The 27,008-nt window shown below is 42.7% G+C and overlaps 3 protein-coding genes across 3 annotated transcripts in view; 2 read left to right on the top strand and 1 right to left on the bottom strand.

Moving 5' to 3' along the window:
- The first annotated feature begins 5,780 nt into the window (after positions 1-5,780).
- On the top strand, positions 5,781-11,545 carry LOC146968317 (coxsackievirus and adenovirus receptor homolog). The gene is made up of 3 exons (XM_085759102.1): positions 5,781-5,943; positions 9,612-9,944; positions 10,039-11,545. Exons 1-3 carry the CDS (start codon positions 5,865-5,867, stop codon positions 10,428-10,430), a joined length of 804 nt encoding a protein of 267 aa, XP_085615228.1. The 5' UTR covers positions 5,781-5,864; the 3' UTR covers positions 10,431-11,545.
- Positions 11,546-15,501: 3,956 nt separating this feature from the next.
- Positions 15,502-21,576, top strand: LOC146968316 (uncharacterized). The gene is made up of 3 exons (XM_085759092.1): positions 15,502-15,694; positions 18,725-19,213; positions 20,206-21,576. The coding sequence occupies exons 2-3, from the start codon at positions 18,743-18,745 to the stop codon at positions 21,451-21,453; spliced, it is 1,719 nt and encodes a 572-aa protein (XP_085615218.1). The 5' UTR covers positions 15,502-15,694; positions 18,725-18,742; the 3' UTR covers positions 21,454-21,576.
- Positions 21,577-21,917: 341 nt separating this feature from the next.
- Positions 21,918-27,008, bottom strand: part of LOC146968310 (uncharacterized) — a 156,499-nt gene continuing 151,408 nt past the window's right edge. The window contains exons 3-4 of the mRNA XM_085760312.1: positions 23,083-23,400; positions 21,918-22,558 (exon numbers count right to left, since the gene is read on the bottom strand). Of these exons, the coding sequence (XP_085616438.1) occupies positions 22,245-22,558; positions 23,083-23,400 (632 nt within the window). The 3' untranslated portion in view covers positions 21,918-22,244. The remainder of the gene's footprint in view (positions 22,559-23,082; positions 23,401-27,008) is intronic.

Here is a 27,008-nt window from a genome sequence, read left to right as displayed (position 1 = left end):
TCTCAGAATAATGTGCACATCAGAGACACATTGATGATGAACAACTAACCCATCCACGTGTTGCAATTAGATAGGTGAATATAAAGCATGTGCAAAGTGGTGCAGGAAATACCGTCAGCTTTAGATTTACTGCAGTGCAAAGTGCACATCTGTTAGGTTAGGTTATTGGTCTCCACCAGGGAGGAATTTGTTGCGGAGACAGGGAACATGTTGCATACATAAAAAACACATACAGTACAAAAAGAACATCAAGTTAAAAGACTGGTGGAGTAAACAGACCACACTGGACAATCCTGCACATGCATCCACGCCGCTATTCTAACTATAATCATAAATATACATTCATATCAGCATCACATAACCTCAAACATACATTAATCCATTCACTCACATATGTCCATAGTTTGACTCATAATAAATTCATTTCCATATACACATAGCCTATGTTCGTATACATATACAGAGACATCGCAATCATTTCCTGCTGTTGAGAAGCTTGGTTGATACAGGAACAGAGGAATGTTTGTATGGATTGTGCCTGCACAAAGGAAGCCTAGATCTCCTTCCAGAGTTCAGGAGAGTATATTCACTATTCAGCACATGAGAACTATCTGTTAAAATGGCATTTGCCTGTCTGATCGTCGCCTGCTCAAAAAGGTCCTGTGGATTAAGGGGGGGTGTTATTCCCATAATCTTGCCATCAGTTTTGACAAGGCTTGAGATTTCAGCTCTAGATTTAACAGTTAAGTTACCAAACCAGCTGTATCCATACAGATGCTGTCTGACCACGCTGGGGTTCCCGGCAACAGCAGCCGGAGCCAGTTTCCCTAATCGGAGCTGTCAACTTCACACACGTTGCCATAAAAGCGCCATCACAGGACGGATTTGTTTTGTGTGAACAGGAAGAATTTTCATACTATAAATGTACGGATCATTTGTGATGCGTAAATGCATCCCATATTAACAAACACTATAGCGAGATGTACGATTCATTCGTTCTAACTAACAGCATGGTTGGGATCAGACTACAGGCTGGCACGGTGCACAATGAGGGGCTTTGTGGCACATTGAGCATGGCCCCCCCCCCTACTCAGACTGTGTGAAATACTTATGTCAAAAAACACATGCGTAAAGTTGGAAATGTGTCTTTATCAGCCTCCCCGGTGCATTTCTTTCTTTTTTTTATTAATGTTTTTATTCATTTGACAGGTAAAAGTACATACAAGTAAGGATTTTCTCTTTTTTCAAGAACAAGAACCACTTATTCCCTCCCCAATCCTACAACATGTTGTTACAGATCAGTAATAACACACATCCTTCCTTCTTACCATGAACAGACATGCAAATACAAAAGTACACAGACAATTAAAGGGATAGTTCACCCTAGAATGATATTTCGCTCATTATCTACTCACCCTCATGTGGACTAAGGGCTGGAAGAATTTCCAGAGTCCTCCGTCCCTTCTCTGAGTTACAGGGGGTCTCGGCGTAGCAGTGCATTTCAATGCAACGGTTGCAAAGGGACACCAGAGCTCTTCGTAAAAAAACACACACAAAAAAACATCCAAATACCTCCATGATGCTCGTATGTAATGTCCGTCTTGTGCTGAAGCCCCAAATTGCGTAATTGTCCCGAAAAAAAATAAAATAAGTGTATATTTTAAGCTTGTTTGTAGCGGAAGCTTCTCGAAGCTCCTCTTCCTGGTCCGTCCAAATCTCGCGTGATTTGCGCCGGCGTCAGTGCGGTTACTGCGAAGCTTCGAGAAGCTTCCGCTACAAACAAGCTTAAAATATAGACTTATTTAATTTTTTTCGGGACAATTACGCAATTTGGGGCTTCAGCACAAGACGGACATTACATACGAGCATCATGGAGGTATTTGGATGTTTTTTTTGTGTGTGTTTTTTTACGAAGAGCTCTGGTGTCCCTTTGCAACCGTGGCATTGAAATGCACTGCTACGTCAAGACCCCCTGTAACTCAGAGAAGGGACGGAGGACTCTGAAACTTCTTCCAGCCCTTAGTCAACATGAGGGTGAGTAGATAATGAGCGAAATATCATTCTAGGGTGAACTATCCCTTTAAGAGAGAGTAATAAAAAAATTTAAAAAAACACCACAAAACTGAGAAGTAGTATTTTCAGTGGGTTGAGATGAAGCAAAGAGGAAAAGGAAATTCAAAAGTCAGTTGTCAGAAGTGAACATTTCATTTGTCCTGTAGTGTCTTTAATTTAGCTATGGAACTAATAATTGTGTCCCCCTCAGATCGTATTTAATTTTCTCCAGATCTAAGTGCAGCACGAGGTCCTGAAGCCACAGCGAAGCTTTGGGGGCAACTGCTGCCTTCCATTCCAACAAAATTCTTCTACGTGCTAATAAAGAAGCAAAGGCGATGCTATCCTTAAACTTTTTCCTAATTGTTTGATGGTCTGATAATACTCCAAAAATAGCCAATTCTGGACAAAGTGTCAATTTCATATTTAGTGCCTCTGCAAGATGTTTAAAAATAGCCGTCCAGTAAACTTGCAGACGGGGACACGACCAAAACATGTGGGTCATGTTTCTCCCCGGTGCATTTCTGCATTCATTTACTACGTGATCCATGTATGTGGTCTTACACAGTAAAGTAAATTGGCCATCTTTATGTTCGCCGACTCGGCCGTTGGTATGTGCTGATTTACAAGGCCGTTCTTGAGATGACTCCATCTTATTTATCATCCCTTCTAATCTTGACTAACAGGGCCGACAGTCTCCGCTCTCAGGACTTCTGTCATTTTACTGTTCCTAAGGTTAAAACAGAAATGTGGAAGAAAGCTTTTAGGTTTTCTGCTCCTAGTACAGGGAACATTTTGCAGTCACGCTGCAGGGAAAACAAATATAAGTTTTCCTTTGTCCCTTACTCCACGGCTACTAAACAACTTGCGCTGACCCCCCCCCTTAATCATGCACACACATTCACATTCACACATTACAGGATCCCTGGACTCTTGCATACACCTTGACTTTTAATTCTATTTATACATATGATGTTTCTTTTAATGTATGTTTTGTCTAAGTATGATATGTGTTGAGTGGGATTGGGGGGGCACAAATTTCCGTAAGGACAATAAAGGTCTTTTAAGTTTAAGTTTAAGGTTAAGCTCAAACTCCAAAGTCTGGTAGGCTATCTCTGTATCAAGTCTATGACAAACTCGCATTACATCCAGGTTTCAGGAGTGCAAATGTTTTATTTTTTTGACTAATCTTGAAAATTCAATTGTTATTGTGTTCTATTTGTTTCTTGTTTTTGTTTTTTTTTGTCTTTGATTAATGTGACAATGTGTTGAAACTTTATGTGCTGTCATTCTTGGCCATAATTCATGTAATTATGGAGTAACAGTGTCTGCTGTCGACTGAGATGACAGTGGTCTTCACGTTTACATCTGACCACTTCTTTTTAACTGTAGTGTGTGCGTGCCGCTCTGTCCTGACCGCCTCACACACACTCGACCACTGCGCTTTGTGTTGATGCTGGAGGACTAGACTTCATTGAGGAGAACCTGCAACTCAAATTTGGTTAAATTCCTCTTCCTCCCAGTTTTTTCCACGGTGTTAAATAAGTAAAAGTTTATTTATATAGCACCCATCATAGTACGCGTACACAGAGTGCTTCACATTATGGAAAAAAGACATTCAATCACACAAACTGTATAAAACACATTTGGAACTTAAACACAGTAGTTTAGATATGTACAATGTAGTGGTAAATCTGCAGTGGGTAAAGACTCCCAACAATTAAAGGCTTTTCTGTATAGATGTGTTTTTAACTGACCCTTGAAACTGATGGTGAAGAGAAGGGATCCTTGGTGCAGGCCCTGTTTACATTGATTTGTGTATGTAAATGGAGGCGTGGACAGGGAGGAGTTCGGCTCTTCTACATGTGGTTCAATTCCAAGTTGACTGGGATGAACAAAAGAAAAGTGCTTGGATCCATGCGTACCATCTGATTTTTTTGTGTGTGCGTATACAACAGCTTCTGGACTTTAGTGTACGTCATGTTTCAGTAGGAAATCCACGACGTAATCGATAACGTCGACAATAAAAATGTACATGACTCTAGATTGTAAAAATCTCTGATAAGTAACGCTAAACTTTCACAAGAAACTGAGGAAGTTGTTTTTAGTTTTTAGTGCCAACACTTGATATTATGTATTTAAATCTTTTTTTTTTTTTGAAACATCATCTCAAGCTTGTGCCTTCCTGTAATAGCTGGTGTTTGAATGTGTAGAATACTGTACATGTCTTATGATAACACATGGTTATGGTGATATTTTCACATTTCCAGTCAACTTTTAACATTGATCTGATGCAAGGCCTTATGGTGTAACACTTTCTAAATGCTACTGCTCCATTCATGATTCTGTTGCCTGTAGGACCCTGCCATCAGTCAGTGGTCAGGGTTAGACTCACAAAAAAGTTTTCTGGGGGAAACCTTGACTTTAATATTGTATTATTTCATTCATTTGTGTTTAATTACAATAACAATTTAAGATCAGTTGTGTTACAAATACATGTTTCGTTTTTAATTTGCTCCGAGAATATGAGGTAAAAACCAAAAAAACAAAATAATCATTAGTTGCAGCCCTAGTGCTGAGTGATGCCTTCAGGGACCACGTCATGCTCGGAGATGAAGACTCTCTGAGTTTCAGTTGGTGCATGACACCGAGTTTGTTCTGACTGGTTACGGCTGGTTTAACTTTAACATTATTGAAAACAAATTATTAATCTGACTTCACATTTACCTCGTTGTAATCTCACTCATCAGTAGAAAGTTGATGTTTATGGATTTACAATGATCAGTGTATAATGATTGAGTTTGTGAACAATAACATTAATAATGTATGTGTTAATGCAACTGGTTTGTTGTTGAGTGAATAAAAGCTGTGTGAATATAAACTGTGTTTTTGTGATGATGATGTGTCGTGTACATAAATGTTGTTTATCTGACCTGTTTAAATCACATTTTGTTCCTGAATCCACCAAACTGTTGGGATCAGAATAATCACTTTCATTAGTTTGATATACACTGGTGTGATATCAGTGCATGGTTACTTTTTATTTATTCCAACAGCCCCCTCTGGACACCACAGCTCTGTAGCGCCCCCTCCTGACACATACAGGGAACAGCCTGGGAGGATTCATGGGTGTTGGTGTTTACAGTAAATCTATGAGGTGTAACTACTGACTTTATATGATCAGAGAAGAGATAATTGTGTCAGAACAGCCTCATTCATTCATGTATTTATTTATTGAACAGGGACAGTGCACATCAATCAACACGTCAGTTCAACCATCAATGTAAATGAGCCAGAGTTAGCCATAGTGGCACCTTGTGAATGGTTAATGTTTGAGACTGAGGTTACACCACAGAAACAAGGAAGCAGTCTACCTCAGTGTGACGGTTCAGTCTCCTCCTCCTCCTGAGAATCTGATTGGGGCCTTCATGACTTCTTCCTCATCAAATGCAAAACTCAAAAACTCCACCCAACTTTAGAAGTTTCTTGCATGAGTTCAAAGAGTACATTCAAATCCCTCACATTAATTGATGCTGAACAAAGTGTTTTTTAAAAGATGTAGGCCTATATGTATTCTGTGTCTGCTGTTCTTTGTACAGTTGTTTGTTCATTGAAGAGAGAAAAAAAATTGAAGATTAAAAAAAAAAGTTTCTTCCTCATCGTTCAGCTCCTCCTCCGCAGCGGGGCGGGGATAATAGACATCCATGGTTCAGTCAGAGTTCAGAGAGGAGGACGTCGAGTCAGACATTAAAGAGAGGTAGTAGTAGTAGTAGTAGTAGTAGTAGTAGTAGTAGTAGTAGTAGAAGTAGAAGATGTGTTCCTCCTCCTCCTCAGTGTTGTCGGTCTCCCTGTGTCTCCTGCTGTGTCTCCCTGCATGTCTGGACTCTGGAGGTAAGACCTGAACTCTGTCTCTGTGGTTATCTTAATGCAGTTACACTGCATTTGAGACAAGTCAACAATTGCATTTAAATGCCTGAATACATTGAAACGTTCTTTTTAAAATTGTTTTTGTGCCCTTTCTATTGTTTTTATACCTCGTGAAGCACTTTGAATGCAAAGTTTGAAGTTGGAACTCGAGAGTTTTCAGCTGTGAAAGATCCAAACCCCACTTGCCTCGAGTGCAGTATGTGCAGTTTTCTGTAGTTTCAATAGTTTTATTGTAACTAACTTTAGTTACAGTAGTTTTACAGTAGGTTACCGCAGAGTGAGGAGTTGTCGTCAGTCTCTTTCTGTCTCAACATGGCGATCCCTTCCTGTTGTTTGGGTGTCAGATCAACAGTTTCTGTCTGATACCCTGGGTCTGTGTCGAGCAAAGGGGGTGTGTCCAAATGAAGCCTGTGTCGAGGCACGTATCATTTGTCAGAAGATCACGTATGTGACCAAAGAAAAACAAGCCCCGTTTCTCTGAAATCACGTGACTGCCTCGCTGTGTGATTCGAGTTGTTGAAAAAGCTGCGGTATGTGATGAATCCAAGACAGTCTGGCTGCAGACTGCACTGTGGGGATGGAAGTTGATTTGAAGCTCATATTTTTCGTTCCCCATATATTTAATGCATGTGTTCAATTAAAAATATAGGTAACACTTTCTATGAAGACCACCTCTATAGTGCATTATGAGCACATTCATAGTGCATTATAATGCTCATCATAATCAGTCATAATGCACTATGACTACACTCATAAACACACATAAAGCTTTTTTTTAGCACTATGTCAACAGTTATAAATCTAGTTTATAATGATTTATAAATCCAAGGGCCTTACGAGTGCTCTTGACTGGTTATAAACTACAGACTGACTGATGGGGCTTATAATACATTATACCCGTCTATACACACACCTAACAATCAACTGTTATAAGGACTCATAGGATGCTACAATATTCCATGAAGGATCATAAGTTATCAATGTATGCTTTAAGTAAAGTGAAGTTTATATGGATGCATCTATAATGCAGCATACCTCACCATAATGTTTCATTGTTGGTGTTAAGTAAAGTGTAACACATGTGCATGCATTTAAAAGAATCTATGATGCATCCTAAGTCATTATGTCAGATACCAAAGTATAGATAATTACATTAAGATTTGTCTGCTTAGGAATATGACATTAAAGCCGGGTTTCAACTTCCTTGAAATGACAATAAATCATCCAGAGATGAATATCAAAACTTTTGCACTCTATACATTGATCATGAGATTATGGTAAATCTGTAAAAGAAATACAACAATTTATTCACAGTAACTTTTTTTATTATCACCTTTTTCAACGATAACAATCATGGTCTAAGTTATGTATTAATTGGAATATGAAAGTAACTGCATAAAAAACTTAACTGCCATTTTATGTTCAACCTAAAAAGTTGGAGGTCAAATGTGAATATAGAATAATAAACCAACAGTTGGTCTAATCTCTCATCAGAGGCTGGACAGGAGATGGTTTCCTGGTTTCATCATCATCATCATCACAGCTCCATACAAGATGTCCTTCTTCTGTTGGCACCGGTCACTCCGTTTTCAGTGTGGCTCCTTAGAATTACAGTAAAACACAAAAACTTAAGTTTAAACATGAATGGAGAGGCGCATGACTGTCAGCAGTAAATGACAACCCCCCACCTAGCTATATATTGTGCATCAGTACAGTATGATACCAGCAAGATAACAAGTCGATGGATAAACATGGGGAGTTTGCAGTATATTATATATAGACCGATCCTACCGGTTGATTGTTCTGCTAACATGACGCTCTGGTCATTAGATGCTAAACCGTATTTATCCCGGTCCGGTGCAAGCCTGAGACCAGAGCTACGGTCAGCATGGCTAACATGGAGCTAACACGAAGCTAACACGAAGCTAACGGCCAGCTAGCCGTGTAGTGAATCAGTTATTCACGTTGACAAGTCTCATGTTCTTCGGTCAAAACACACAGGAGAACACGCAGAAGAGTAATCAGTGCTATTCTGGAATATACAACAAATTAAATATGATTAAAACATATCCAGAAAAATTAAATTACTCACCGAATCGAGATATCAGCTCCTCCGGTCGTTAGCATCGTCTAACGCTGTGTGACGTCACGTGATATCTATCTATAGCAGCGTAGCTATAAAATGGTTCAGAGCTACCTGAACCAGCCCTAACTAAAAGCCCTGTCATAAAGGAAGGTCTTAAGTCTACACTTAAATGTAGTTAGAGTGTCTGCCTCTTTGACCCATGGAGAGAGCTGGTTCCACAGTAAAGGAGCCCGGTAACTGAAGGCTCTACCTCCCAGTCTGTTTTTAGAGATACTGGGAGTCACTAACAGACCTGCATTCTGGGAGCGAAGTGCTCTGGTAGGACAGTAAGGAATGATTAGTTCTTTCAGATAGGTTGGAGCTTTATCATTAAGAGCCTTATAAGTCAGCAGAAGGATTTTGAAGTCTATTCTAAATCCTACAGGAAGCCAGTGGAGAGAAGCTAAGGTGGGAGAGATGTGCTCTCTCTTCCTAACTCCTGTCAAAACTCTCGCTGCGGCATTCTGGACCAGCTGGAGACTCTTTAGAGAGTTTTTCGGACATCCTGACAGGAGAGAGTTGCAGTAGTCTAGCCTAGAAGTGATAAATGCATGCACTAGTTTCTCAGCATCACTCTGGGAGAGGATATTCCTAATCTTAGTGATACTGCGCAGATGGAAGAAGGCGATCCTAGTCACGTGTTTTATGTGGGAGCTGAAGGAAAAGTCCTGGTCAAAAATGACTCCAAGGTTCCTCGCGGTAGTACTCGGGGTCAGGGTGATGCCATCTAGAGTAGCGATCTGATTAGAGAACGTGTCCCTGAGATGTTTAGGTCCAAACACAATGACCTCAGTTTTATCTGAATTCAGTAGCAAGAAGTTAGAGGACATCCAGGATCTAATGTCTTTCAGACAGTCTTGCAGATTGATGAGGCGGCTTCTGTCATCTGGCTCCATGGACAAGTAGAGTTGCGTATCATCCGCATAGCAGTGAAAATTGATTGAGTGCTTCCGGATGATGCCACCTAATGGGAGCATGTAAAGAATGAAGAGGATTGGCCCTAAGACTGAACCCTGCGGTACACCATACGTAACTCTGCTATACTCTGAATGGTCGTTATTAACATTAACAAATTGACACAACCAGCATATGGCTCCTTTCCCATTGACCAAAAAACCTGGTCTGATCTCCAGCTGGCGAGCGTCCACTGCTGCCCGTTGCCATTGATTGATTGACTGTGGCGCAACGTCACATAAATTAGCAGGTTGACCAGGGTCTGATGTTGCCACTGCAAGCCGATTTTCCCACTGTCATCAGAAGCCGATTGTTAGCGGGTTTAAACAGGTTTTTTGGCCGGTGGGAAAGAGGTGAATCTGTTCTCTCAACTCTGGAAACTGGAGGTGTTTCTGCTGCTGTACTGAGTCAAACTACTGATTTTCTGGATGTTGGACAGTCTGCTCAACCGTCAAGAGCCTCGGCCACCCAGCACCGATCAGGAATATGAACCTTCAAAATAAAGACCCTGATCACTGACATCTACTTCCTGTTTGTCTTTGTCTTTTGTTAGAAACAGTGACAGTGAAACCTGGAGAAGACGCCACTCTTCCATGTCGAGGTTCTGCAGACGCTGAGATCACAGTGATAAAGTGGATCAAACCTGACCTGGAGTCAGATCTTTACGTCTTCTACTACAGAGAGAAACGTTTGTATCAACGCTACCTGCATCGGTCTTATCGTGGTCGAGTGGAGCTGAAGGATCCAGAGATGAAGGACGGAGACGTTTCTGTGATTCTGAAGAACGTCACCTTCACTGATACTGGAAGATACGAGTGCTACATTGGAGATACAAGAAGTGGCCTTAAGTTCATCAGCAGCTTTGACCTGAGGGTTCAAGTCTCAGGTCTGTTCATGTGAACCTGTTCACACCTGAGATGTGGTCACATGACATCACTGCTTCTGATGCTCAGGTGTTTGTTTCTCTGTTTCATTCCCAGTGAACGTCACAGCTGGACAGTCTGTCTCTCTGCCATGTCGAGCTGCCAGCAACACTGAGATCACAGCTGTAGAGTGGACCAGAGCTGGACGGGAACTAGAATATGTGTTGAAGTACCTGGACGGGAACCCTGTTCTAGACAACCAGCATCCATCTTTTCAGAACCGGGTGGAGCTGAAGGACAGAGAGATGAAGGACGGAGACGTGTCCATGATCCTGAAGGAGGTGACCACAGACGACTCAGGAACATACGAGTGTCATGTTGCCCAGAGAAAAACAAACCATGGATCCAGTTCTGGGCTCATCAGCATCGTCCACCTGGAGGTCCAGTCAGGTGAGTCCCAGAGTCCAGACTCTGTTGTGTTCTTCACTCATCACCTACCTGACAGCTGATACCTCACTCTGCTTCTCTCTGCAGGAGGAACAGGGGACAAGGGTCTACATGTCGGACTTGGAGTTGGCCTGCCTCTGCTTGTTGTTGCTGTTCCTGTTTTTATCATCTTTAAAAAACGTAGAAATCGTCCACATCAAGCTGACTCTGAGAAGGCCGAAACAGATTCAGCTGGGACAAATGAATCTCTTGTGAGCCATTAAAAAGACCAGGATCAGAGGATCTGGAGGAACCGGGACCACAGACTCAGGATCAGCTGTGACCCTGTTCACTTGAACCAGACTCCATCCAGACAGGAGCAGGTTTCACTGAGGAGAAGATGGAGACCGAGTCTCTGTCAGATAAAGGACATGCTGGACAAAGAGTCTCGGACACTGAGTCAACGTGGAGCTCAGAGGACGTTACTCTGAGGCTCCTCCTCCTCAGGCCACGCCCCCTGCTGCTGATTGGTTGTGTGTGAATAGAAACTGTGTGTTTGTTACTTTATCTGTTGGTCTATAGCACAAAAGTGGAATTAAGATATCCAGGATCACTGACAAATCCAGACTTGACAAAGCCTCATCTGTGGATGGATCAGTCCGTTGCACATTTGTTTACCCAGAATGTCTGAGGACAGATTCATCAAACCAGGTGGAAGTGATTAAGACCTGGTTCCTACTACGCAGCAGGTTCAACATACTCAGGGTATCTTTCACTTACTCTGCTTCATGCTTCTTGTTTCACTAACGAGGAGCAGACCATAATTCTGCAGCAACATGAAGAACTGAAAGAAACACACTAGTGCAGAAAGTGCTACAGAGAATTACTGACTGTGTCAATGCTTAAATTCACAGGAACTATTTATTTTTTTATTTTTTAAAATAAAGACGATTAAAATTAAATCAAATCAGTGTTTCATCATTATGGGATGGCTCTGACAGGAGTCACTTTATATTCCTCTAATCTAGCATGTTGCTCACATGAAATTTTGTGATGTGTACTGTATTTTCTGGACCATAAGTTGCGCTTTTTTAGTAGTTTGGCTGGCCACGCGACCTATATTTAGAAGTGACTTATATGTCTTTCTTTCTTTCTTGACCCGGCCTGTAGTAGGCTATTTGGTTCTGGCCTTTATTTGTTCATGTAAACAAAGCCCCAGCCATTATATGAGACCCGGCTATTAACAACAATTAAATGTTTCAATAATAAATGCGACTTATATATGTTTTTTTCCTCTTCATGACGTATTTTTTGACAGATGCGACTAATACTCCGGAAATTACAGTGTATATGTGATGCAGAGAGTTAGGTGTGTGAATATTGTGCATGCATTAAGTGTCCAAAAAAGAAAAAAAAAAGATTGAGATCTCCAGGTAGAAAAGCTCCGCCTCCTGGCCAATCAGCTCTCTGGGGAAATGGCATCACTGTTTTTGGAAGATCCCGTTGACCTCGGATCACGGATCGTGAGAGGATCCCTGCGAAGTGCGAGAGTGTTCAGAGAGCGTCAAAACCCCCTGGCATGAGGGACTCTATGCCATCGCTGGTGAGTTATACATTAACTTCATTCATTCATTCATACAGTAACCACAGAGACAGAGAGTTCAAAACATCTTTTTCAGTTGAATATATTTACATTTTCTTTATTTCCTGAAAAGGCCTGGGCAATGAGACGAAGAGCGAGTTGAATTCTGAAAGTATTCGGAGGTATTTTGTTAAAGAGACCCTGAGGAGTTTGTTTTTGGTTCTAAAAAAAGTCTCATATTAATGTGGATGAATCTGTTACCACTTGTTAATGGTCCATTTTAGATAAAAAAAATTTGGATCATTTGCCACATATAGAAAATAACAACAACAACAGCAACCAGAGTCGGAAAAACCCCCAGTCCAACACTGACTCCTCCCCCCTTGTCTCCTCCCTCCATGTCTCCTCCCTCCTCGTCTCCTCTCTCCTCGTCTCCTCCTTCCTTGACTCCTCCCTCCTCTGTTCCTCCTGCAGAGAGAAGCAGAGTGAGGTATCAGCTGTCAGATGCACACACACACACACACACACACACACACACACACACACACACACACACACACCTGAGCATCAGCAGCAGGGTTTAAGGGTTTAAGGGTTTAAGGGTTTAAGGGTTTAAGGGTTTTGCCCCCTAGTGGCAGGATATGGGTATTGCAAAAGTGCCCAGAAAACCCATTCACTCCAATGTATGTGTGTTGCCCACTTGCTTGTAAATTGATGAAAACGGCCGTGTTTTTGTTCTTAGGTGTCTTGGTCATATCAAATTATACTTAAAATTAGTTTATTACAAAATGTAGATTGAAACATTCATGTAGACAACTGTTTTTGTTTGTTTTACTCTCCTATGTGTTAATGTTTATCTGTAAAGGATCCTCAATGATGCTATTAACGTGGGTGATCTATAAATGTCCTTAAATTATTGAAAACACCACACTGCTCATTCACCAACAATGCAGAGATGTCAGTTCTTCCCATATTCCTCCACCAGGAGGCGCTTCCATTGAACCAATGCTGTCCTTACTCTCTTTTACAGTGCCCTAGACTAAAGACTTTCTAATATGAACAAACTCACCTGAGTCAGTGACCTTCAGGTCGAAGCTGCTGATGAACTTGAGGTCTCGTCCTGTGTTTCTGACGTAACACTCGTATCTCCCGGTGTCGTTGGTGGTGACGTTCTTCAGAACCACAGAAACGTCTCCGTTCTTCATCTCTGGATCTTTCAGCTCCACTCGACCACCATAAGACGGATGCTGGTAGTTTTCATACAAGCGATTGTCTCTGTAGAAGAAGACGTAAAGATCTGACTCCAGGTCAGGTTTGCTCCACGTTATCACTATGATCTCAGCGTCTCTGGGGCCTCGACATGGAAGAGTGGCGTCTTCTCCAGGTTTCACTGTCACTGTTAATCACAAAGACAAACAGGAAGTAGCCTAGACGTCAGTGATCAGGAGCCTCATCTATTAAACTGTGTGTGGGATACTCACTATAAGTGTATAGAGACTACAAAAGTGCTGTATAAGTGCATTTACCATTGAATTAGTGACTAATAGCTCTAATCTGAATACTTGTAACACAAATTAAAGACTCTTTTTGGAGTCTAGTGCAGGACGTTGATGTTCTTTCAGATTCAGTTTGTGCCGGTGTAGTTTAGTTTCGGTTTCACTTTGAGTGTTGGGTCACATGACAGAGAAACACCATCAACCAGGAAGAAAACTAATATAGAACTGCACCGTCACAGAAGGCAGCATCATGTCCCGCTGAGTGTCTGTTGTTAAACCGGTTATTAAACCATTAACCATTACATTAAAATGCTCTGCGTGTCTGTTGTTAAACCGGTTATTAAACCATTAACCATTACATTAAAATGCTCTGAGTGTCTAATAATAATAATAATAATAATAATAATAATAATAATAATACATTTAATTTAGAGGCGTCTGTTGTTAAATTGGTTATTAAACCATTAACCATTACATTAAAAATCTTGTGCCGATCGGCAACCCGATCCTCTTTGCCGATTGCGAGGGTGATGGACGATGACATGGCAGGTCTATAATAACACCGGGGGAAACCCTGCATGTAACAACAGTAACTACAGTAACTACAGAGACAGAGAGTTCAGATCTTACCGTCAGAGGACAGACACGTAGATAGACACAGGAGGAGACACAGGGAGACCGACACCACTGAGGAGGAGCAACACATCCTCACAGCTGTGGAGGAGAAGATCAAGTCATGAAGGCGTAACGTCAACACGAGCTGCCAGTCCGGTTCCCAGCAGCAGGAGACTGGACCATCACTCTGAGGTTTTTACATGAAAAGTGAACAGATCTAACAGGACTGAGCATCCTCCTCTGCTTGGTCCCAGTCTGCATCAGTTGTTCAGGCTGAGACATTCATGCTAGAGTGCTGTCACTGCCCCCTGGTGTATTTACTCACTTACTGCAGGCTGCTTTACTTTAAATGGACAACCAGGTGGTGTAACCTCAGTCTCAGACATGAGAACCATTCACCTCAGGCTGTTTCAACACAATTATCTCTTCTCTGACACTATGAAGTCACTGTGTATGTACTGATCACACCTCATATAGATTTACTGTAAACACCAAGACCCAAGTGAATCCTAACAGGCTGAACTCTGTATGTGTCAGGTGCCAGTGTATTCAACCAATGTTGTTTTTTGTTTCAGCTGATCTTCAGTGACATGTTTACAGATGGTACAGAATGAAAAATAGATATAGGCCTAATAGGTTAATAGTATTAATACCAGTAGAAAGAGAAAGAGATTTAAAAACGAACTATATTCACAGTTCAGGTAACGTTATATTGTTGTGTAACAGTACAGCATATCATATTATTATTTAAGTGGTTGTTTAGTAAATGTAGGCTAGTTAAAACTTCACTCAGTCTCACTCCACTGTGTTTTAAAAAAAAATCTTTTTTTAAATGTTTTTATGTGGACCTTGAGTCTGTAATAAAGTGTATCTATCTATCTATCTATCTATCTATCTATCTATCTATCTATCTATCTATCTATCTATCTATCTATCTATCTATCTATCTATCTGTCTGTCTATCTATCTGTCTGTCTGTCTGTCTGTCTGTCTGTCTATCTATCTGTCTGTCTGTCTGTCTGTCTGTCTGTCTGTCTGTCTGTCTGTCTGTCTGTCTGTCTGTCTATCTATCTATCTATCTATCTACGTAAATGGCCATCAGTGCCATCAACACCAACACCACTTACAGTAAAAAAAAAACTGAACTATCCCTTTACTGTAAGTTAGTAAATCAACAAATGTATTTTATTTTTATTTATTTAAAGGTTTAAGGATCAGGGACATTGCACATTAATAAAAACATTTAAACAAATGTAAACATGCCAGAATTAGCCGAAAGCAAATCAAAGTGCTATCAAAACATTACAGTTCTGTAACATTTACAACATTTATATCTTCTGTTCTTACTGTATGTTGTTTATATTTCTACTTGTTTCCTGGCTGTGGCTCAGAGCGGAACCAACAGATCTGGTCCGTGTTTCACCCGGACGTCGGACTCTGGCTCCAGTGTGTACTTCCGGGTTCCCTCAGTCCGCGGCTTCATCAGTCGGATCTCTGAACCTTTAATCTTCTCACCTGGACCTTCACCTGAGTCAGTGCGACACGATGCGGACACTCCACGGCACGCGGACAGGTGCATTATGTCTCAGAACCGACTTCCGGTTTGTTTAACTGACCAACAACAGACGTCACGAGCCTCCAGCTACAGACGCAGGTAACAGAGTTTACATGTTTATGTTCATTGTTTCTATTTCTCTTTAGCGGTTTGATGGTTTATCTTGAACCTGTAACACCTATGTGTAACACTGAGTTAGTGAATTAGTGGATTATTTAAATGTAGGGGAGACCGGGGGCAATTGTAACATTTTAAATTGCACCAATCAGAAATGAGATACAACCATGAAATTCATTATTTACTTGTTTTTTTAATGTTCCTCTCTGCCTACCAAAGGGAAAACTTATATCTCATGCATTTCTGATTTTATCTGACATGATTCATTTTTGAGGTATGAAAGTAAAAATGTTCATCATCAGTATTTTTCTCATTCCTTCTTAACCTTTAATGTCTAATAATTGAAACACATCTAGTTTTGTTGACAGTTTTGTTGGCTATCATTTGCTATATTTATCATATGTTACTAACTTTACTGCATCGGACTTCCAGTGGGCGGCCTTACAGTAAGACCAGGTGGAAGCTACTGCTATGGTTACTATGGGTACAGGTGTGTTATTAATAGACTTTTATTATTAGACTCAAGGTCCATTTAAAAAAGACAAGTAAACACACACACACATACAAATTTAAAGGAGACAGTCATACCAGTGTTTCCACATGGCTGACTGGTATCTCACAGCACTGAGAACAGGATTGGACAACAGCATTAAAGGGATAGTTCACCCAAAATTGAAATTTCCCTCATTATCTCCTCCCCCTCATGTGGACTAAGGGCTTGGAGAAGTTTCAGAGTCCTCCGTGGCTTCTCTGAGTCTCAGCGTAGCACTGCATGTCCATATGACAGTTGCAAATGGATACCAACTGTCTTCGTAACAAAAAGACACACCAAAAAACATCCAAATTCCTCCATGCTGCTCGTATGCAATGTCCGTCTTGTATTGAAGTCCCAAAATCTCGCGAAATTTGCGCCGGCGTCAGTGCGATTACTGACGCCGGCGCAAATTGTGCGAGATTTGGACGGACCAGGAAGAGGAGCTTCCGCTGCAAACAAGCTTGAAATATAGACTTATTTAATTTTTTTCGGAACAATTTCGCATTTCGGGGCTTGGGGAATGAGTGAAATTTCAATTTTGGGTGAACTATCCCTTTAAGACAGAATTTCGTGTGTCATTCAGTCGACAGATGAATGTATACATCAATTTCCGCAACAGAGCATGAAATGTATTTACTCGCACTTGACAAAATAACTCACTCGCTCTGCACCACCTAGGTTTTCCCATCAAAAGTTGTAGGCAATCATTAGTTATAGGCAACCTGAAGTTTGAGAATGCTTGCCTTTTTGAACTTAACCCACAAGGGGGCAGTATAGTATAGTATAGTATACATTAAGCTCTGAAGAGATTCATTTTAACATCATCAGAACAACAGAAAATTTTACGTTTCAGCACATTGGCTTGTGTATACGCCGTTGCCTGTACATATCCTCATCATCAGACAAATCATCAGTGATGATGTGTCCCAAATACTTAGCAGTATGACAAAAAGGTAACACATTCCCTGACAAATGAAATAATGGGAACACCAGTTCCTTATCACCTTTAGTTTGACAGATCATAACAGAGCTCTTTTGGGCATTATAACTAACATTAAATTCTACCCCATATTCTGAACATATGTTGAGCAGCTCCTGAAAGAGACACATGAGACATAAGATGATTAACAATGGTATTTCCTATCACACATCCTGTTTTACATCTTCTCAACTGGTCTGATAGATCATCCGTATAAACATTAAATAGGCAAGGTGACAGTAAGCCACCCTGACGGACTCCATTACTCACTCCTAATGGAGCAGAGACTACATTACATTCCCCCATTTTATTTGCATGAACTGATTGGCATACCAATAAACCAGAATCCTTAGGACTCCTGCCAGGCACGCCCCTCTGACTCAATTTAAAAAACAATTTATTACTGTTAGTCAGCAGGTATTTACAGTAGCCTATTAACACCATCAAATGGATCAAATCAAGATGATAGGGATTCAGACTAACTTGTTTCACCAGGAGCACAGTGGCCCACTAACTTAACATTCTTCTTCTTTCAAAGCAAATATTCACAATTCCTTTTCATTCATGATCCTCACACACATCGGCCTGACACCTGTAAGAGATACTTCAGAGATTCAGATACTTTGGGCCGTTCCTTCCACGTTTCACCAGTAAACAAACAAAAAAACAAACAAAATAGCAAGTTTTCTGGTTGCACATGTGTTAGATGAAAATTTCCTTTCATTGTCTCAGATTTTAGGGGCAAAATGCCTCAATTTATGGGCAGTCTGGAGTCCTGTTTTAAAGCTGTACAGAATAGAAAATTTAATTTGATTCCACTGTGGGTCTTAACATTAGTGTAATAACTCATTTATCAGACGATGTAGCCCAAACTTTGTGCAAAATTCTATTTTTGAGTAAATCTGGGATGAAAGTGGGGTAGTTTTTTTTCCCATTGGATAATGCAGGCACACGGATTATACGTCACGTTGCTCACGATTCATCAGCCACTGATATTGGATCCATCATCCGTTAATCAAACCTTTGAGACACACACACACACACCGAGCTCGGGCTCGCCCCAAGCTTTGAATATCCCGCCCGCTCGATAACGACCAATCAAATTCGTTTTCCTTACTCGGGTAAACTTGTGCGGCAACTCGAGAAAACTCTGGTTCTACTGGATCTCATGGTTTTCTTCTACATACCTTTAAATACTGTATAAAAAATACATTTCTGGCCAACTATTGATCATTGATCAACCTGAATCAGAAAAACATGAACATGTTTTGTTGCATTATTGTATTGTTTTTTATAAAGTATATGTTTTTGGCTTTTCGCCTGTAATGGTTAGCACAATCGAGAGAGAGAGACAGGAAATGGAAATGGAAATATGACTGAATAATTGTTACCAACTGAAGCTTTAAGTAGTAGTAGATTATGTGACATCATTCAGTGTTTTAGTTTTACTGTAGAGTTTCGTTCTCAAAGGAACAAATGTTTCTGTTTCCTAAACCAGGTCCAGGTCCAGACCAGGATGAAGGAGGAAAACCAGGACCCGGATTGTACGGACCAGGATTATTACAAGGTCGTGGTCAAGGAGGAAAACCAGGACCCGGATCCCGACGACCTGGACTCCTACAGGTTCGTTGTCAAGGAGGAAGACCAGGATCTGGATCACTATGATCAGGACCACGACAAGACCGGGATGAAGGAGGAGAACCAGGACCTGGACTTCACTGACCAAGACCAGAACATGATCAAGATAAAGGAGGAGAACCAGGACCTGGACTTCATTGACCAGGACCAGGACCAGATCAGAGTAAAGGAAGAGAACCAGGACCAGAACCACCCGACCACGATGGAGGAGAACCAGGACCAAGATTTCATTGACCAAGACCACCACACCACTGTCATGGAGGAGAACCTCACCGACCAGGATCAAGACCAGGATCAGGATCAGGACCAGGACCAGAGCAGAGAGTGTGTGGGTCCCACTGGTCTGCAGGTGAGTGTTGAGGGTCTCATCTTGTCTAGATGAATCGTAGGAACATTTCATTGTTCTGCTTCTCCCCAGCTAGTTTGGATCTTCTGTTGATCTCAGGATGTTTTAGTTCTGGACCTGGTGTCAGACCCGGACCTCAGATTTTTTAGACCTCAGGACCAAACGATCTCAAGTTTTAGACCTCAGGACCAAACGATCTCAAGTTTTAGACCTCAGGACCAAACGATCTCAGGTTTTTGACCTCAGGACCAAACGATCAGACTCGGACCTCAAGTTTTTGACCTCAGGACTAAACAATGTCAGGTTTTTGACCTCGGGACCAAACGATCTCAGGTTTTTGACCTCGGGACCAAACGATCTCAGGTTTTTGACCTCAGGACCAAACGATTTCAGGTTTTTGACCACAGTACCAAACGATCTCAGGGTTTTGACGTCAGGACTAAATGATCTCAGGTTTTTGACCACAATACCAAACGATCTCAGGTTTTTGACCTCGGGACCAAATGATCTCAGGTTTTTGACCTCAGGACTAAACGATCTCAGGTTTTTGACCACAGTACCAAACGATCTCAGGTTTTTGACCACAGTACCAAACGATCTCAGGTTTTTGACCTCAGGACTAAACGATCTCAGGTTTTTGTCCTCAGGACTAAACGATCTCAGGTTTTTGACCTCAGGACTAAACGATCTCAGGTTTTTGACCTCAGTACCAAACGATCTCAGGTTTTTGACCTCAGAACCAAACAATCTCAGGTTTTTGACCTTGGGACCAAACGATCTCAGGTTTTTGACCACAGTACCAAACGATCTCAGGTTTTTGACCTCAGGACTAAACAATCTTGACCACGGGACCAAACAATCTCAGGTTTTAGACCTTAGGACTAAACGGTCAGACCCTAGGAATCATAAACTCTAGTTATTCAATGCAAGTTTGATGCTGGTGAATATGATCCCTCTCTCTCTGTTTTTCTCTTCCTGTTTGTCTGTCACTATAGAAACACAGGCGTTCAAAGACTGAGAAGAAGCTGCACAGTAACCAGAGGCAGCACAGGTGTGAGCACTGTGGGAGCACTTTCACATCCTCAGGTAACTTAAAGACCCACCTGAGGATCCACACGGGGGAGAAACCCTTCAGCTGCGACCAGTGTGGGAACTGCTTCTCCACCTCCAGCCACTTAAAGACTCACCAGTGGATCCACACGGGCGAGAAGCCGTACAGCTGCGAGTACTGCGGGAACACCTTCACCGCCATCAGCAGCTTAAAGAACCACCAGAGGATCCACACCGGGGAGAAGCCTTACGTCTGCGGCCAGTGTGGAGCGGCGTTCAGCAGGTTGTACCACCTCAAGTCGCACCAACACACTCACACCGAAGCCAAGCCGTACAGCTGCGACACCTGTGGGAAGGTGTTCTCCCTGGCGGATCGGCTCCGGAGACATCAGCTCATCCACTCTGGAGAGAAACCCCACAGCTGCGACCAGTGCGGGAAGTCGTTCGTCAAGTTGAGTAATCTCAAAGTCCACCGTCGCGTCCACCTCGGGGAGAAGCCGTACTGGTGCGACCAGTGCGGGAACAGCTTCTCCAGTCTGAGCAACTTAAAGACTCACCAGCGCATCCACACCGGGGAGAAGCCGTACAGGTGCGCTCAGTGCGGGAAGGCCTTCATGACCTCCTGCAGTCTGAAACGCCACCAGCGCATCCACTCCAGCGAGCGGCCGTACAGCTGCGACCAGTGCGGGAAGACCTACGTGACGGCGAAGGAGCTGGACACCCACCAGCGGCTGCACTCCGGAGACAAACCCTACAGCTGCGACCTGTGTGGGAAAGCATTCGCTACGGTGAGCAGGTTAAAACCTCACCGGCGCATCCACACCGGGGAGAAACCATACACCTGCGACGTGTGTGGGAAGGCCTTCGTCACGCTGAGTCAGCTGAAACCGCACCAGAGGACTCACACCGGAGAGAAACCCTACGTCTGCGACCAGTGCGGGAAAGCGTTCGCGTCCTCGAGTCAGTGCATCGTCCACCAGCGCGTCCACACCGGGGAGAAGCCGTACAGCTGTGGACAGTGTGCAGCTGTCTTCTCCCAGTCGGGGGATCTGAAGAACCACCAGAGGAGCCACACCGGGGAGAAGCCGTTCGTCTGTGAGCAGTGTGGCAAAGCGTTCAGCAGGTCCAGCAGCCTGAAGAACCACCAGCGCCAGAACCACAGCTCGAACCAGGACTCTGGGCCGACACTGTGACCGATTAAAAAGATGTTGACTCTAATAACGTCAAGTATGAAGATTGAAATGTTGTCCATGAATCATGTTGTAGTTCCTGCTCTCTGCTCACTGTTTCCTGTGTGATCATGTTGTTTCTTCAGTGTGTGTGTTTTACCAACAAGATCAGGTTTATGACAGGTTCATACACCTGCCTCAGCACATGATGTCATCATGATGTCATTACGCAATCATGTTGTGACTGTTTTTTTATAACAACTGCAGCTGTAATCTGTGTGTTACCTGTACTACATTCAGTTTCCACAGCTCCAAAGGAAGAAGCTGTTGTGACTGGAAAATAAACTGAAACTCTTCAACACTTGAACATTATTGGACTGTTTTGTGTTTTTGAGTGTGTGATACAGCGACAGGTGACAGGTGCAGGAAGTCGAGACAGACACTGTTTACCACTAAAGTTTATTAATTCGTACGTTAATTTGTAGGAGACTGACCCACTATCAAGTTACTGTCATTGTCTCAGTTCTTCGTGCACTTCAGTACATTGCACAGCATCTTGTCTTTCTCACAAACTCTATCAAATTGTTAAATCACAATAATCCGTCACTTTATCACATATTCTAGCATAACTTCATTAAACACACACTAATTGTTCACCACACAGATAAGACTCGGTAGGACTCAGTAGTGTTCTCCTGTCTTCATCCATCGTTCACCAGCTCCTTCACCTTCTTTATCTTCTTGCTGGTCAAAAGTCAGATCCTATCAATAATCACAGATTGATTGACAGACCAATCAGACTGATTGATCAGCCATCAGAGGAGTGTCAGCGTTTTTCCTCTCAGAAAGTCTCCGTCCTTGTTGTAGATGCTGCATCTGTAACTTCCTGTGTCTGTGACTGTGAAGTCTTTCAACCTCAGACTGAAGTCTCCAGTCCTCATCATGTTTTCATTCATCTCTGTTCGGCCTCTGTAAACCTGGTCCTGTTCTACAGAACCGTTCTGATACTCATGGACTTTTCTGTTGTCTTTGTCCCTCCACTCCACTCTGATGTCTTCAGGCAGGTCAGGTGTGGTCTTGAAGGACAGCAGGACAGACTCCGCCCCCTGTTTTACCTGCACCTTTTGTCCTGGAAGACAACAATCCACATAATGATGTCATGAGACAGCCACAGCAGGTTTTAATATGTGACCTAAATCTACCGTTCAACTCGTTCCTCTTTGACATGAATGAAACAAAACATGAGGGACAGAGACAAACAACTAGAGACAAATTAAAACTGCAAGCAGCTGTAAAGGGCCTATCGAAGCATCTGTGTGTGACATCATTATGGAGCTTCATCAACTTATTGATCATCATGTGGCCACAAAAGGACACTTAGGATTAGTGCATGTTTATGAAAAACATTACCACCTTCTGTTTCCATGAGAGGTGAGTTAGAAAAACTGGGCAAAAAGGCTGTTTAGCCAATTCACCCGCTCATTTCATTTCGTGTTTGCTCATGGGAAAGCCTCCAAAAATGCAATTGTTTGGGGCTAAAAAAGAAAAAGATTTAGAAACAAAAAAAACAGTACAATTTCAATAGGGTCTTCCTTGGACATTGTCCACGCTCAGGCCCTATCAAACAACCAGAGACAAACAAACAACTCTGACCTTTGACCTTGAGATACAGTCTTCTCTCTCTCAGTAAGTCTCCGTCCTTGGTGTAGACTCTACAGGTGTAGTTTCCTGTATCTCTGACTCTGGGCTTTCTCAGGATCAGACTGAAGTCTCCAGTCCTCATCATGTCTTTCTTCATCTTTGTTCGGCCTCTGTAAACCTGGTCCTGTTCTACAGAACCTTCCTTATACACATGGACCTTCATGTTGTCTTTGTTCCTCCACTCCACTCTGACGTCTTCAGGCAGGTTAGCTTTGGTCTTAAAGGACAGCTGGACAGACTCCGCCCCCTCCTCGGCCTTCACCTGTTGTTCTGAGAGACAACAAACCCCATGATGATGAGATATAATGTAGTGCACATGCGCCATTACGGACACTCCTGATGTCTTCCACTATTCTTCTACTACAGTTCCTTTTTTTTTTTTTGCTGCTTTTTGGTCAAGTTGTATTGCTTTTTTTTCTTTTTCTTCACACCAACATGTGGGTTGTGAGAGTTTTGGTGTTTTGGTTCCTTATTGCACAAGTTTTCTTCAGCGCAGCGACGCAACAACTCCACACAGCCCACAGTGTTTACACTAGGAATCAGCTGATCGACCTGAAGCCGGCCATAGCTATATGATCAAAGGAGATCCCTGCGGAAATTTGGTGTAGGAGGAGCATCTGCTCCAGGATTATCAACTGTGGGACGAAGGAACTGGTGATGGACTTGAGGAGGACCAAAGCTCTGGTGGTGATCACTGTCAACATTCATGGGTGGATAAGATATGGTAGAGGATACAAGTACCTGGGGCCTACTTAGGCAAATAAACTGAACAAGTCCAAAAATGTGGACACTGTTTGTTCCGCCTTGCGGCGTTTTGAGTTTAAGTTCCTAGTCGGACCCTTTAGAGGGACGGACCTACTCAGACAACAAGGAAATCACACTGGGCTAGCTGCTTCAAAACAGCGCTGGTTAAGTCTTTGTCTGTAAGTAATTACACAACCACATTATAGTTATTGAGAGATTTATATGTTTACTTTAATTAAAGCAGATATCATCGGCACGGCCGTTTCGGCTAATGCTGTGTTCAAGGCAGGCTTTTGAAACCGTAAGTTACAGCTTCAAGTCACAACTACGACTTGGTAGCGTTCCAGGTAACCCGTAGCTCGTGTTTTTACCGTCCTGTTGTCTGTGAAAGTTCCCTATAACAGCCACTCGTAACTTCCGACCCGTGAACTCGTACCAGATCGAACTGGTATGACTTCACAGGAAGGAAAAACACAAAGTACGAGTTTCCTTGAACGCACCATGAGTTAGCAGCCCCCGCCCTTGTCAGGCATCAATTGGTCCTCGTGCTACGTCACCACATTCACGCGCATCCCTTGGCTGCACACACAGCCCTTCATGCCGTTCTCTCCCCTCATTGGATAACACTTGTATCCCACAAGGAAAATTTTCTCCTCGGGTTACAGCAGAGCAGAGTGACGGAGAGACTCGTGTTTAGGCTGAAATACTTCATGTAAGTGATTGCTGACGGAAAATAGGACTATTTAGGACTTATATTAACAAAAACATTCCACTGATATCTGCTTTAATACGGTGTATTACTTTCATTGTATCAGTTTTTACGAGTTGCACTCGCGGTAAATGTGTTTCTCATGCTGCCGCCGTAGTACCGAATTTGCCCAGCAGAGGGCCGTGGCGCTACACAGATTTATTTACATCTGTTCATCTTGTGAAAGTGTGTTTATTTTATTGCTGTAAAGAGACAACAGACGTTATATTTAGTAATGTTTATTTCTCTGTCTGTTTTGCAGTCTTACAAAAAAGTATGAGAGAATTCTGCGAATAAAACTGAGGAAAAAGAATACAAACCTCAACAAGACTTCCGGAGTCCCTCATCATTGTTATCTATCTGTCTAGCTAACCTAATGCGAGGGCAGAATAGTAAGAAGACAGTAATACGCCAAGCTCTTCACGAAGCAACCCAACACTGATTTCATCATTGCTAACGTCATCCAAGCAACCAAGATGAATGAACACATCAGTCCTTGGCGACTAGATCCATCGCACAATCAAGTAGCAAATCATCAACAACAAGCTCTGCTGCACTCAGGGCTCGGGCCAGAGCCGAAGCTGCTCGCACGCAGGCTTCATTCGCTAAGAAAGAAGCGGAGATGATGGTTGAACAGGCAACGTTAAAAGCAAAAATGCACATTCTACAAAAAGAAAAGGATGCAGCTACAGCCACCGCAGAAGAGGCAGTATTTGTAGCTGCTGTGGACAATGCAGAGATAGACTCTCGTCATGACATTGACCTACCTCTCTCACCATCCAACGCTGCACAAAGGACAAGTGAGTACGTTTTGCAACACAGCTGTGGCTCATCAGGACACATGTCTATGCACACATGTTCACAACCTGCAGTAGAGAAAGTCAAACAAGAAATTAGCAACCTCAAAATTGAAAATGAAGATACTCACCTGCAAACAGCTCATAAAGATGTGAACATCCAACCAGCAGTGAACGCCACACAACATACTCCTGCAAACGTTCCTCCTGTGCAGAAAAAGAGACATTTAGATCCAACTGTAAATTCAACTTACCTGAGACAGCCTGCACAGCAGAGGTGGGATCCTGACAACTCCGTCAAGCAGACAGCACCCACACCAGATGTCGCAAAATACCTCATGCGAAGAGAAGTAGTCACATCTGGTCTAATGGAGTTCGATGAACACCCAGAGAACTATTGGGCGTGGAAAACCTCTTTTCAAAGCGTCATTGATGAACTTGCATTAACTCCAAGAGAAGAGCTAGACCTCCTGATTAAATGGCTCGGGCCAGCGTCTAAGGAACAAGCAAAAAGAATCAGAGCCATACACAGCCACAACTCAGCTGCAGGGCTAGACATGGTCTGGCAAAGACTAGAAGAGACCTATGGAACCCCTGAGGCAGTTGAACATTCACTCCTGAAGAGGATCGAGGAGTTTCCCAGAATCACGAACAGAGACAATGTGAGATTAAGAGAGCTTGGAGATCTCTTACTTGAACTTGAATATGCAAAGGAAGGAGGATTCCTCCCTGGACTAGCATATCTCGATACATCACGTGGAGTGAACCCCATATTAGAAAAGCTTCCATTTAGTCTTCAAGAAAAGTGGATTTCCCACGGGTCAAAGTATAAAGAATACAACCATGTTCCCTATCCACCCTTCTCCTTCTTCTCACAGTTTATTCGTTCTGAAGCTAAAACTAGAAATGATCCTAGCTTTATGATATCTCAAGCTCACTACACAGGTCCCACCAAGACAGAGAGACCCACAAGATACAACAACAAGGTGCCTGTGTCTGTGAGGAAGACTGGTGTCCTTTCTGAGGCTACAGCAGCTCCTGCAGGCTCTGTCGAAAAAGGAGCTATAGATCCAGACCGTCTATGCCCTCTGCATAACAAGCCTCACGCACTCATAAAATGCCGCACCTTCCGCAGCAAGCCCATGGAGGAGCGTAAAACCTACCTCAAGGAGAAGAACATCTGCTTCAGGTGCTGCAGCTCGACCAAACATAGAGCAAAAGACTGTGATAAAGAAATATTCTGCAGAGAATGTGGCAGCAAGACTCACACATCAGCTTTACATCCTGGTCGCGCACCTTGGGTCTCAGAAGTTCCAGCAGATCAAGGCGAGGAGGAGGAGACCCACGAGAGTCCCCCAAGAGCTCCCCCTGCAGTAACATCAAAATGTACAGAGGTTTGTGGGGGAAACACCAACGCCAAATCCTGCTGCAAAATATGTTTAGTTAACATCTACCCTGAAGATCAACCAGAAAAGGTAATTCAGACATATGCAGTAATAGATGATCAGAGCAATCGTTCACTTGCTCGCCCTGAGTTCTTCAACCACTTTGGCCTCTATGAAAAAGCATCTCCCTACACATTAAAGACG

This window comes from Trachurus japonicus, chromosome 18, assembly GCF_045865225.1.
Source record: "Trachurus japonicus isolate A0001 chromosome 18, Traja_1.0".
Taxonomy (NCBI): domain Eukaryota; kingdom Metazoa; phylum Chordata; class Actinopteri; order Carangiformes; family Carangidae; genus Trachurus; species Trachurus japonicus.
Note: the sequence above shows the minus strand (reverse complement) of the source record. Positions and strands in the feature narration are given on the sequence as shown.

What these genes read in the sequence shown, in the direction of transcription:
- LOC146968317 (XM_085759102.1), top strand. Translation starts at nt 5,865, where the DNA reads ATGTGTTCCTCCTCCTCCTCAGTGTTGTCGGTCTCCCTGTGTCTCCTG. An exon ending in TGCATGTCTGGACTCTGGAG is followed by an intron (nt 5,944 to 9,611) that starts GTAAGACCTGAA and finishes GTCTTTTGTTAG; the next exon opens with AAACAGTGACAGTGAAACCT. An exon ending in CCTGAGGGTTCAAGTCTCAG is followed by an intron (nt 9,945 to 10,038) that starts GTCTGTTCATGT and finishes TTTCATTCCCAG; the next exon opens with TGAACGTCACAGCTGGACAG.
- LOC146968316 (XM_085759092.1), top strand. Translation starts at nt 18,743, where the DNA reads ATGAAGGAGGAAAACCAGGACCCGGATTGTACGGACCAGGATTATTAC. An exon ending in TGGGTCCCACTGGTCTGCAG is followed by an intron (nt 19,214 to 20,205) that starts GTGAGTGTTGAG and finishes CTGTCACTATAG; the next exon opens with AAACACAGGCGTTCAAAGAC.